At 44.7% G+C, this 14,058-nt stretch overlaps 1 protein-coding gene across 1 annotated transcript in view; it reads left to right on the top strand.

Moving 5' to 3' along the window:
- Positions 1 to 294: 294 nt before the first annotated feature.
- The window catches only part of LOC129384273 (uncharacterized), a 38,177-nt gene continuing 24,413 nt past the window's right edge, over positions 295 to 14,058 (top strand). The window contains exons 1-3 of the mRNA XM_055069487.2: positions 295 to 477; positions 4,216 to 4,241; positions 10,894 to 10,961. Of these exons, the coding sequence (XP_054925462.1) occupies positions 439 to 477; positions 4,216 to 4,241; positions 10,894 to 10,961 (133 nt within the window). The 5' untranslated portion in view covers positions 295 to 438. The remainder of the gene's footprint in view (positions 478 to 4,215; positions 4,242 to 10,893; positions 10,962 to 14,058) is intronic.

A 14,058-nucleotide genomic window follows, 5' to 3' on the forward strand; every position in this document is an offset into this window, starting at 1 on the left:
TATTCGAGTTCCGCGACAACGAACATTCTTCCTCTGAATTAATTTCTTTTTCCATTGGTCCTTGCCTCTAATGGCTACTTGGCTACATAAATATCAGCATCGTGAAGGTGCCATGAAGCTCTTCACCGATATTGCACGCAAGTGTTTTTGATGTGGGCGCGTTCTTTAAACCCATACACGTAATCATCAACGCCCAATGGCAACCGCCAGTTTCCCTGTATCTTCGTTCTACAATAAATGCGTCGGTCGCTCCGCGTATACGTAGGTTTGTATCGCGATCTTCCTTTCTGCTCCTAACGAATATGTTATTGTTAAAAAATATTTTGTTTGCAGCCTGCCAACAGCACCGATACTCTTTACCTCGTGGGGTTATCTGTCGATTTGTTCAAAGGGAGGTTTACATGCGTAAGGACAAACTATACAAGTCGGGAAGGCGAAATGGTCAATCGAGATCTGGTTTTCAACTATACAGAGACGGTGAGCAAAATTTATCTTATCTGTTACAGCACTGCTTTTGCTATTAATGCAGGAATGGTTTGCGTGATTAATCCCTAGTTATTCCTATCAGCGCATCGTGCTTGGTAGTGCGCCTTAACACTCACCTCCATCGTTTCAGTTAATATTCGAAAACGATTCAATGGCAGTTGCATCACCGCAATCAACAGTAAATGCGCATTCCATAGCATAAAATGTCTGTTATAGATTAGTGTATTCTCATGACCATCACTAATATACACTCACAAAATAAAAGTTTTGCAAAAAAAAATTTGAACACGAGCCTGTTCTTGTGCCCGGGCTGCATCATTCGCGTGGCGTAGACGAGTTCATTCCTCGTTCTGCTCGCGGCGTTGCTGATCGAAAGCTGCCTGCTCCTAAGAGTATGTAGCACGTGTGCCGTAACTATATCGGCGCCACAGAGAAACTGGTGCGCGCGCTTGGCTCCGACGGAGAGCAACGACGTCAGTACTCGCGCAGCTAATCCAACATCCCCTACATAGCACAAGGCCGTTTCACTCCTACCCATGAGGGCATGTTACCTAGCCCGACCACCATAGAATCTAATGCAAATGCTGCCGAATAGGCAAGAGTGATTTCAACGTCACCGCTTTTATTACGCCAGCCTTGTCAATGGAAGTTTCGGGCCGGGTAGTGTGGCGCCATGGATCGTAGTAAACCGGTGTTGTGCTATATAGGTGGTGTTGGGTAATCGGTCGCCTTTCTTTCTCTCTTTTTGTTTCGCACATGGTAAAGGATTGCACCCGAGGAGTTTTCAGAATACAGGCGGCGGACATACTGACGGGCGGACGATTCAGCTAGCCATATACAGCTTGGCTGTAGAACGCGAACGGGGTTGGCAAGCAGGATGCACGCGCCCACATCGTCTGTCTCTCCTGTGAAATCGAAAAAGCGCAAAAACACACCACGTCAAAGTGAAGTGTACACAATAAATATGCATATATATGGTGAACAAAGCTAAATTCCGAATAGCGGAAGATTGCCGCGTTCCGTAAGGAATAGAAGATGGTTGTAGCCCAATCATTCAGGCACTGGCTACTGGCAGTTGCCGGAGAGCATAAATTTATTTGCCTAAAATAAAATTTTTTGTGGGGCAGTGTAACGTTATCGAGTCATTTCAGCACGTAAATGACATCCCTCTGCCAACTGGTCTTTGCTAAGGATCAGTTTTAGCAGAATTCTTAACCTTGCGTTTTACGCCGCTGCACTTTTAGACCAGCCACCGCAATCTCGTAAGGGAAAGCGGACCAATTCCAGAAGCAGGAGCCACCTTCCTTATCCAGTCATCTGTAGCCTTCTTCCCTTTGAAACAAACCCTCTCCACTTGAGTATGCTTCTCGCCTCTTGTAACCTCATTATAAAAGAAAAGTGGCTCAATGTAGGCAATGTTATTTCTTCTTAAAGCAAAGAAAAAGTGACTTCCTATAAACACAGAGAGCATTCGATTGGGCTCTTCAGACAACGCTGTGGGTCGCCGTCCCATACTTGCCTCCGCGGTTTCGTAAATTGACGTCAGGAGATTGGAATAAAAAAGATTTAAAATGTTTTACTTTAAAGCGCTCTAGCATACACATTCACGAGGTTACTTCGAGGCTCACCTAGAAATTAAGGGAACTAGTCTGGAGTGTGGACTGTGCTACCGGCAGGAAGATATACGAGGGGAAGTCAAAAAGTAAAGGGACTTTTGCAATTTTTCTCCCTGGGGTGCGGTAACACTGCTGGTATCCAGCGCTGAATTAGCGTCGTCTGCAACACTTCTATGGAACGTGTCACATTTATTTCCGCGTTAGTCGTTATAATGTAGAAGACCTTTAAACATGACAGCTTCATTGTCGCTCTGGACCAAGGACGAAAGGAGGGCAGTCATTCGCTTTTTGTTTGCGGAAGGTGCTAAATCTGCGGAAATTATTAGTCGAATGCAAGCGCAGTATCGAGGCAGTTGTTCATCGCGAAGCAAGATCTACGAACGGATAGAGCATTTAAGACAGGGAAGAACTTCTTTACGTGACCGCGAACGATCGGGCAGGCGAGCGACGTCAACGACTGCGGAGAATTTGAAAGTCGTTGGGGGTATGGTGATGAAAAACACACAAATTCCAGTAGACGAAATCACAAATACTTCACATATAAGCCATGGTTCAGAGTATTCCTTCTTACCGGGCAGGCTAAATTTTCGGAAAGTTAGTGCAAGGTGGGCCCCGAAATAATTGTCAGCACACCATAAGGCACAAAATTTGGACACCTCTCGTAAATATTTGGCCCGTTATTGTCGCGAGGAAGATGGATTTTTACAGCAAATCGTCGCTGTAGTTGGTACTTAGGTATATCATCACGAATCGGAAAGTAATGTTGCGAGCATGCTGTGGAAACATTCATCATCACCAGAAGTTAAGAAATTTAAGCGTGAACCATCAGCTGGTAAGATTGTGCTAACACTAATCTGGGACATGGAAGGTGTGGTAGCCGTTCATTTCACCCCAAGAGGGAAACAATACACATTGAGAGCTATGGTGATGGGTTGCGAACTAAACTGAAACCTTAGTACTAAGTACTAGGGATACTAAGTACTAGGGTACTAGGTACTAATACTGAAACCTTAGCACTAAGGGCGTGACCTTATGACTCGCTCAATATTTAGGAGTAGATGGTGTTTTACTTTCACTGAGACGTGAACAAAGACACAAACTCATGAATAAAGTCGTGCTTTGAAGCTGTGGCTCTAGCAACTCAGCACCCACATTGGGGCTGTAATGTGGCCAAACGAAAACGCTTTGCTCCTGTGGCGAATTTATTAAACCAGCATTTTTCTTTTTATGCGTTTGCGCTTGTACATCTTTTTTGTATGCATTGCTATCGCGTTCCTTTCTTACCATAGCATTCATTGTATCCTTAGAATACCATACGTGGTATTGTGGTATTGTGGTATAACGGTATACTATACGACGCTGCTTGGGTGCGTCTGTCGATTTTTAATGGAATACTGTACCGACGCTGCTTAAGGATTTACGTGTTCGTTCTCGTCTGTAAAGTACCGTCTGTAGCATGGACAAAGTACGTTAAAAGGGTGTATTTATTTGTTAAATGAAGTGATCCTTGCTGCACAGCCTATATAAGTGTATGTGGCCTTGAAAACAATTCTGAGAAACGTTGGAGAACATTCACAACTTCTCGCCTACTTTTAAACAGAAACGCCGTTTCTAGGAAATTTTCCTGGTGCTTTTCGCGAAAGTTTCTTTTGCCCCCTTTTGTCTGAATCTTTGTCGCAAGCAAGCCTTTTTTAAACTGCTCAAGAATTGCTACGCGCACCCATACGGTGCAGATTTAAAGTTTATGTTGTGATAAAAATACTCGGGAAGCAAATCCTTCTGTCCTATACAATTAACTGCCTCTTGCAACACACGACATCCGAGGTGCTCGAACAAAACTGCAGGGACACGTAAGGAAATAAGTACTGCCCAACGAGCCAGACGCCCCTCGTTCCGGCGAATCAAATGAAAAAGCACACCGGGCTCGTAATTGTCTATACAGGGCTTTATATATGTGTCCCTCCAGCTCGAGAGATCGCAAGCTTAGCGAAACCCGTGCCTCTCAGCGTAGTGGGCGATGTATTTTTTTTTTTTACTTGTTAAAAGAAAATCTGAAAAGAGAGTGGAAATTCGTAATTCAATTTATGTGTGTGTTTAATATTTTTGTTTCCAGTTCAAGAAAACTCCCGAAGTAGAAATGTACGTATGCTTCATTTATAATATTAAAACATTGTGCACCCTGGCATGTTCTTACGGTTTAATCAACGCGTGTGACTGTTTATGTCATTTTACTCTTGTAACATGAATGTGCATCATTAAGAAACAGACTATGTCTCAGCGCTAGAGCCATCAGGACAATGGTTCAGGCAAAGTAAATTAAAGTTCATTGGCGCCGACGCATTGATGAACGAAAATGAAATAAAGTGCACACATAACAAAGGATATGATCGTGCCAACTGCAGTTTAAAACAATCGAATGTGCACGTGGGAATGTTATTTGAAGATTGAAATTTGTCAGGCTTTTGGTGAGGTGTGAGGTTCTACAAGTGCAGAAAACACAGTGATTTGCTGCATAGCCTAAAGCCTAGCCAAAATGTGTCATGTCGGAAGGAAACCCTCGATGGGCCCTCACCGCATTACTGCTACGCGCATTTTGCAGCTTTTAACGGCAGTTGCGTGTCGGTACGACAACAAAATGGGATACATCTGCTCACCCGTCCAGGGTGAGCGCATCATCTGCAAGTTCTACTAACCAAGCGTACATATTCGTAAAATGCAAAACACTCGCCCAATTGAGCGCTCGACTACAATGTTCTATCAAACTTTCTTGATTGTCTTGAATGGATCCTCTCCTCCATTCACTCTTCCCAGTCATGCGCAATATTTACCTTCAAAAGTGATGTTGCTTGTGGTTAGGCATAATGCCGCCCTGGCCGTTTCTTCCTACAAACACCTCGTCATTATGATTAACCACACTAGTCTATGTCCTGGCGATGTGCTTCTGATTACCATCACAGAGATCATGTCATGGTCTTCAATCTTTATGGCACAAACATAAGGTGGAAAACTTTAGATGTAATTGTGTATCTACCAGATTTGCTTAGGTAGAAAAGCGTTTGTGGGAAAATTTCCTTCCCGGTAGAAATCAACGTGTGAAAGTTTAGGAAGTGCTCTAAACTCTGCAACAAGTGGATTCTTCAGTCGTGCAGAACCGGCTGAGAACGTTAATTCACTGTCAGGCCTTTATATCATTACCCCTTCCGACCTAAAGAGAAAATAGGTTCCTCACTACTGCGAAGCTGTGGCATTTTTTCCACATAGCAAGCGCGATTCTTCATGTGGCCTGTGGAAAAAGTACTCTGAGAAGCATAAATAGTGGTCAATACTCAAAGGGAGTTTACATTTGAGAATGATCCTTTTTTTTTTGTTTTGCAAAGGGTGGTGACGACTCTCGCGATGGGAACCTGAAGAGACGACGACGTTTCACGTCTCATTACAATTATGTTGCAATAACAACTTTGGGCACTGTTTTCACTTTCTTCACACCCATGCAACGCCATCATTACCGATGTTTGTTTTTGTTACCTTCCACTGGCATATATGGGCTAAGTTGACACACTTCTTCACATCCCTTCTGAAACGTGGCCAGAAGAATCACTAGGCAAGCCTTTATATATGTTTTAGCTTCTTGATGTCGCGCCTTAAGGAAGCGAATGCGAGAACATTAAACACTAGCTCTTAAGTCTATTGCGCAACTATTTAATTGTTTTTCTTCTCCAACACAAGGTACATACAGAACACAATCTCCAAGTTTGAACTGATATGTTGTATAATTGCTATCTCGTTTAAGGCGTCCTTGGAAATGTATAAAAGAGCCAGCGAGTCCCTTCTTCTTTATCTTATGCCCTCTATCTGCTGCTCCGATCTTTACCATAACGGCTTCAGGCACTATATATCTATAGGTTGAAAAATTGCTGCTTAGCAACTGGTGGACTTTTCTCCAGAACTCAGAAATTTGGTGGGATACATCTTAGACTGCGCCATTTCTTTTCCATGAATAATTTGGTGATCACCACAAGTCAATATATTTTGCCTTTCCTTGTTAATTCAATTCCGCCTTCCATCTATGTAATGCAGATTTATCTGACTCATGTGCATTCAGGAGTAAACTTATCAGCGCGCATTGCACCTGGGATGTTCCCACTGTCATAATCGTTTCATGGCTCCAACAGGTAAATGAAGATTTATTGTATGGTCCTCAATTTTAGTTATTCGGCTCAAGTTGCCATACTTTTTTCTGCAGCTCACAAATAGAACAGAAAGCTGCTCATAAGACAGCTCTCCGTCTTTCCTGAAGCACTTTTTCACCAGCGCAATGGTTGTAATAGTCAATTTAAAGAATGTGACAGAGTAAAGAGTAACACTGGATCAGCTAAATTTGATAGAGTATTTTAAGAGCCCAACTTTTGCTAGCGTGGTAGGCATAATTTGATTGTGAGGAGACAATATGAAGGGCAGATTTTGAGTCTTCAATTTCGTTCCTTCACCCGAAACCCCCCGGTCAGTGCCATGTCCGGTTTCAAATTGATGTCTCGCACTTCGAGCGTTTTTTTGTATCAGTAAAAATTGTTTAACCTTGCTAGCTTTGGTCTTTGACCAGTTGAGGACACACTGCAATCCAATTTTACTAAAATAAATTTGCTTAGTCCCAGCAGATGAAGTCGAAACTCCGGTTAGCACGGTTCTATGATTAAACAGATTACATGTTGCGCATGAAAGTGAGCTAGAGACAAGGTAGGTGCCTCAAAACTATGCGCTTCGCGTTTACAAATTTTCAAAGTGACTATTCATAGAGAATGGCAAGGCGTTTCGTATGTATACACAGAAAAAAACATACGTAAAACAAGGCAAAGAAAACACACGAGCAAGCATTCGCGACAAGGTACATGCGAAACTATAACAACTACTGAATTCTGTCACTATGGCCTAGTATAAATGGCCGAGACATTCTGGCACTTGTGGAGAGGCTCATGTTGATGTTACCGCTGACACAGTCCTAACCAGATAACGGATGTCGACGTAGGTGTAGCGCGTTGGGTTGCATACAGATAGGCAAAGGCCGGATGCCTTTTCAGCATTAGGCAGCCCAAGTGGGAAAAGGGCTGTCAAGGCACTGCGAAGACCTGGGTTTTACGCATTTGTAACGTTCGCCAACCACGGCCTGCCAGAGGGAACTTGATGTGATGCCTGTGTCCAGGTGGGAGCGTGCGGCGACCTTGACCCCCGAACTGAGCGGTCTGCTACTTGCGCGCCCTGCATATCATTTTAACCCTCCGGCAACATCTTCCACGCTTACCCGTCTCCGTCTTACTCTATTCCACTGTGAAGTCCGATGTTTGGCTGAACTTAGCAGAGACTCTCGTGCCGCAGATTCACGTCGTCTGCTTCCTCGGCGAATTTTAGTTACAGCACATGCAGCGCCGTTCTATCTACTCGTCGTTTTGTTTTTTTAGTCAAAAAGGAGTGTATCCGCACAGATCACGAGAAATGGTAGCCGGAAAATGCTTCTCTGCTTAAAACATTTCCTCAACTTTTACTTTTTTCTGTAGGCCTGTCGTTGCGGTGACGTGCACATCACAGTAGGACATGATAATTAACACGTCATAGCGCTACTTTTGCGCTTGGTACTCTTGCACCACTTTGAAAGTGGTGCAATGTTCACGTGTATTTAGCATGCCACAACAGGCGCTGTTCTATTAGGCAAGGAAGGTCCTGTTGTGATTTAAAAAAACATATTGTATTTGGAAAATCGCAGTAGCAGCTGTGCAGCCCTGCTGCTGTGGTTACTGATAAGTTCGGTGGTACAGCAGTTGCAGATGTCTAGATATTCTCACTGGCGCAACAATGGCTAGTAACACCATCATACGCAACAGAAAAAGCGGTTCCTGCGTAGTATGTATTTCTACTTCGTGGGCATCGCAGCATGTGTCTAATAAAAAGAAAATCTGACCTGTAGTAGCTTCCTCTGAAAGAGAACCTTTCAAATAAAGAGGCTGACTCACAGGATTATAATATGGCAGCTCCTTCAAAGAGCAGAAGAAATGACGCTTAGCACGAAAGCGCTTTCCGAACTTTTCTTCTTGTAAGCAAAACGTTTTCTGATGGTTATGGGGGGGGGGGGGGTGCAAAAATCCTTTCTTTGTTCTGCTGCGAGCACTGTTCCTACTACAACTGTTTAGGAATATGGCCACGCCGCCTGTCGAAACATCACCAGACTGCCTGCAAGAATAGACTCACGGTACCTTCACCAAAAGCAGGAGCACTCTAAGATGGAAGGCAGCAGAAAGCGTTCTCTAGAAAGCCGCATGCCTTGTCGAAACGAGCGCAGTTATGCCTGGTTGCCACCAAGGCACTACAGCAATCCCAGTGTACAGATAAATATGTGCTTGACTGGACGAGGGTCCATGTTTCAGGAAGGTGAGCGACGCTATAAGGAATTGCACTATGAACAAGCGGAAACAAGAGAAACACGTGTTTTAGCAACAACCCAAGTCTTAATAATGTCGAAGCACGATTGCCTAGAGCTACATCGTACGCGCGCTCCTCGTGAAATAGTTGTAGCAAACAGCGGTTTTGTAATAACGAATACCTTGAAATATGCGCATTACATTACCGGCAAAGTGCTTTGCGGGCAAATGAGGAACTCTCTCGAAACACAAGGATGCGACAGCGCAGATGCTAGGTCATCTCAAAGAAATATTTTCTAGGTAAAAAGTTTCGCTGAAACTTTTACTTACTTAGGATAGCAGCACCAACCTATATATAGCAAATCACTGTAGTTGAGCGAAAAAATTTCCAAGCTGCAGTGACGAAAAGGAAAGCGTGGACGGTGTATGGTAACCAATTAATTAAGGCAGAACTTATTTCATGATGACGTTCCACGATAAGCGATAAGCATTGAAACAATGAGGCTGCGCACCACACTTTTTAGGTAACGTCTATTAAGGATCCGTAATTGTCATTTTGAGACGGTCGTTGATACAGCTATATGCAACATACACCTGGTTATCGTCCTAATTTGCAACTGCATTTGCTTACCAGGATGCCCATTAGGATGGTGGTATGACGACGACTTTACCGTTGCAGTGAGGACATTTGAGTGCCTAATTTAACCGCGCAAACGACAGCATGAAGTGACATGTTGTCAGCGCATGCAGTAATCGAAATACACTCCTAGTGTTTTACATGGTAGAAAACCTATATGGCTGTGATGCAAGTTCTTTATTTTAAATGTTCAGACAGTTCTCTGAGGGGGAGCCTCCGAGAATAAAATTGAGGACAAAGCAGTTTGTTTGAAAAAACACACAAACATGTATTAAAACTACAACGAGGATAAAGAAACCTTGAAATAAACACTTAAAGAGACATCACGGCAAGAAATGCGCTTAGGGCTATGATGGTATTAACAGTACGCGATTCCGGGCTCACCACGACTGTGAGGGTGCATATTAGTATCGACGTGGAAAAGCGGAGACAAGATGACGAGAGAAGTGGTGTCGGTCTCAGCAAAGGTCGGCGGGTTGTACCGTTGACCGGGCGATCAGAACACGTCAGCTCTGGCTTGGAGGAGGAATGCAGGCGGTTTGGCGACACGAGCAGGTGGCGGTGGCGTTCTGGCCAGGCAGCTGGGCGTATAACTCGAGCCCGTAGCCCGACTGCTCTCGTTCAGCCCACAGGCGCAGGAGCTCGCCGGCCTCGCTCAGCAGTTCACCATCGGGTAGAGTGGCGACGCAGAGGAACGGGTTGGCAGGCGGCCGCTGTCGTGTGAAGTCCTGGTGGCTCCGGTCTGGAACCCGACGGTCTGTCTTCAACTCCTGTTCCGGTGGTCTACCTTCTCCTCGCGTCGCTTCCTTGAAGTCTCCCCCTTTTTGGCAGCGGGCCTCGCTCTTCTGCCGCTTTGGCCAATTCATCGTTTTCCAATTGAATGCTTGAAGCTCCTGGGTAATTCTGATTGGAGTGACTTTTTTATCTTTTTAGTTTCTTTCCTTGCGCCGCGTGTTCACGTGCGGGACGCTCTTCGACGTTGTCGTTTTCCATCCAACACGGAATTCACCTCGGCGCGCGCACTACTTGTCGTCTGCTTCTTGCCCCGTCCAACCGCCGCAGTTAAATAGGCAGTGGGAGGCATGGCTTGCGGACGTGGGAAAGGAGAGCCAAGTGGCTCTCCTGGACCAAGCCCCGCGAGCCGCATGCGCCAGTGAAGCCCTGGACTAAGGGCCCAACCACGCGCGCCTACTTTTCTTTTTGAAATATAAAGTTTCTTTCCTTCCTTCCTTCCAACCGCAGCTCCGTGTCGCACACTACTGAGCTCACAGTCTCCAAACACCGCCCCGTGTCGTGCACTACACGCATCACAATGGTAGGAGAGCCTTGCACAATGTTATTGGGGAGGGACACCTCTCTTTTGCTTTTTTGGATGACACAGAATTGGTTTGGTCTTTGCGGTGTTTATTCTTAGGCCATTTTGCTCCTTGCCATCATCATACGTTGCAAATTTATCGCCTGACCTAACGTTAGCTAAATCATTTAAAAAGATGTTGGACACAAATTAATTTTTTTTGAGGGATGCCGCACGTAATTGTAGTGATTCTGTATGATTTGTTTCAAATAAACACGCACAAAGCTCTATACGTCAGGCGTGAACGTTTAGGACAAGATTTTTGTGTCAAATATTGTTTCCTATAAAATATTGAATATCGCTATATTGCCTACTAATGTAGTCGTGAGCATTATCTCGAAGCTTTGATTTGGTTTTGTTTAAGGGCACCAATTCCATGTTCTTTATTTTCAGGAGTTTTCCATTTCAAGTGAAAGTGCCAAACACTCCCATAATGTTTAACCTTGAAGTGAATGCGACAGGTAAAGCTACACCAATTTATTACATTTGTCTGCTGAGGTTTAATATTATTCGCTTCTATATATACATATCTGTAATGATCATGCTGAAGCGAATGGTTTGCGCCTAAATATTTACTAGATGCTCTAAACTTCAAAAAAGAAGCGAAACAGATAGAGTCACAGGCGGAAGTAAATATCATTTGGAGTTTCCTGCTGCAACTGTATTTTCGCTTGTGAGGTCCGGCCGTAAAACATACGTATAGCACTAAATTGTAAATTGTTTCGAGCGTTTTATGCGATTTTCATTTTTATAATAATGTGCTCACTTTAAGGAGCGAAGGACGTCGGAAATTTCTGTAGCCAGGGTTGGCAGGCAACCACTGTCGGAGGACACTGCAAATTCAATGCGGGCAACTAAAGCGCTTTTGATGTTTCAGCAGGACACCAAGCTAGACGAGTGGCACTAGAAGGGTCACTGTCTAATATACATAATCAATCAACACTTCGGTTATCATCATCACCCATCCCAGTACTGTCACTGACGCTCGCTCTTCCCCAGTGCAGAATATCACATCAGCTCAGGTCGGCCTCTTTGTCTTTCCTGTCAGAAAATTATAGCTATCTAATCGGCTTCCCGCCTACTTGCATCACTGCGTAGTAAATGGTCTAACATTAGAAAATCTGACTGCTGTAGGGGGAAAGCATGTTCTAAACGAACCACTGTACCAACTTGGTTCAATCTGCATGCAACACTTATCATGCGCCGCTCCTCAATTACCCGCTTTCACGCGAGTGCTGGCCCAAGCAACCAACCAAACAACCCGCTACCTCCCTGATCCAAGTTTTGTCATTGGCTATCTGCCGCCCTTTCATGAGCCTCTATGACACGAACTGGAGCCACAGGTGTATGGGCCACTGGGTATGTGTTGCATGTTCATGAACCCATTTGACGCCAACATGGGTCTCTAGGTATGCGCCGCTGTTCATTGAACCGTTTTGACGACAACTTGGGTCACTATTATTTGCAACTGGCTACGCCCCGCTGTTCACTCGCAAAAAAATAAAAGTTTTGTTCACCTTTGAATGATGCACTGCAGTGGTACTCCTCTTTCGCGCTTCCTTAAAACACTTGGCGCGATCTAACACCACCCCAGGGAAGCCTGCTTGTGGCCTCAGAATTGAGCTCCAACGGTGACAAACGCGTCTTCGGGCAACCGGGCTCCTCTGTCACGTGTCTTTCTTGGCATTTCGCACCAGCGTGTGGCACTGCCGAGAACACTACGCATGACCTCTGAGACCAGAGAACGCTGGGAACTGCTCCCTGGCTTGACGCACACTCAGTGCCATGTACTCCTTGACCTAAGTTGGCGAGATGTTCAATGCAGAGCGAAACATATCCCAGTGCATTCATGGCGCCGCTCAGTAAAACGTTTGTGTGAAATGAGTTCATTGAAAAGCGGCAAATCCTACTGCATTTGGGGAGCGGCCCGCATATCGCGGGGTGGTTGTTCTTAGTAACCCTTATGATGTGAGTTCGATTCCGCTCAGCATCTGAGAAATTTACGGACTTTTAGGTATAGAGATGAGGTGCTATAGAACTGCCACTTTTTTCAAAGTAAAAGCCAGTCTGCTTAATTTTAGCTGCTGCTCCCTGAGACTTCGTCTTCCTTTGCACAAAGGTGTCACGACAGCGTCATTGTAAGCGGCATTCCCATTGACGCATACCTACTTAGACAAGTGGTACTTAAAGACGTTTGTTGAAGAACGGAACATGTCTGCTGGCACCTCCCTACTGACCCAAGTTCACATAAAATAGATTCAGTGATATCAAGCACAGACGGAAAGGCACACACCCAGTGCTTCTAATAAGATATCGCCGTTTATATTGTGCTCGATCTGTGCCAGTTGTTTTGTAACGCATTTTCGCATCATGCCTTTAGCCTTTCCGTAAGACCTACGTTTCTTTGGAACAAAAGTTTCCGTGATTCATATTGACGTCAAACAAGTTCATTACATAGGGTGTACTGCGCGACAGTACAAACAGGGACAAAAAAAGACGAATACACGGACGAACGCTGATTTCCAACTGAACTTTAATATTAAAAACATTATACAATACAAACATAAATTGCTCAATTTTTATATGCACGCACCCAGTGGCCCAAGCAGCTCTGACACTTAGTTTTGAGCTTGGATACCTCAGTACAGCAAGGTGGAGCACAAATCAGACCAAGACTACAACTGATCCAAATCGGAGTGCAAGAGATTTGAAATGGGCAGTAAAACAGACAGACAGGCACACATACAGAAGACGGGGTGATGTTGACGAAACACGACAATCGCATTTGCTAATTTTTATATCTTTGACGAAGAACCATATATGCCATTTTAAAATTTAACAAATTTCACGTACGGAAATATCTCGTATCAGTGGTCGCTCACATCAAGGACTTCGTCACCTTGCCGACGTGTATTGACCATTTATGTCAATGTGGCATAATCATCCATGCAGATAAAAGCGGAAACATCCACTGCGTCACACAAACAAAGCATGTGGTGTGCCACCATTTTTCTCGTGTATTCTAACATTTTTGTGTGTTACAAGAGCTCGTACTTGTCAATGAGACGTCAAACACACATGTCATCGCCAATTGTAACAGGCTCTACAAGAACATTTTCATACACAGGGCCAGACGAAAAATAAACACGAAGAAAAAAATGGTAGACTCCGTCACACGTCGTGCGTTGTCGATAATACACTTAGCATTGAAGCAATATATTGACACCACATACTGTCACCGTCAAAACGCCCTTCATATGAGACCAGTTTTGGAGCCAGACTCCTATCTCAGGCTTACCCGCCGCGGTGGCTTAGTGGCTATGGCATTGCTCCGCTGAGCCCGACGTCGCGGGATGAAATCCCGGCTGCGGCGACCGCAGTTCGATGGGGGAAAAACGCAAAAACACCCGCGTCCCTTGCATTGGGGGCACGTTAAAAATCACCTGGTGGTCAAAATTATTCCGAAGTCGCCCACTACGGCGCGCGTAACAATAAATTAATTTCTCGGGCTTCCCTATAAACACCGTTTGTTAATCAGCGGCGCCACATCGAAGACTG

The sequence above is a fragment of the Dermacentor andersoni genome, chromosome 8 (assembly GCF_023375885.2).
Source record: "Dermacentor andersoni chromosome 8, qqDerAnde1_hic_scaffold, whole genome shotgun sequence".
Classification (NCBI taxonomy): Eukaryota; Metazoa; Arthropoda; class Arachnida; order Ixodida; family Ixodidae; genus Dermacentor; species Dermacentor andersoni.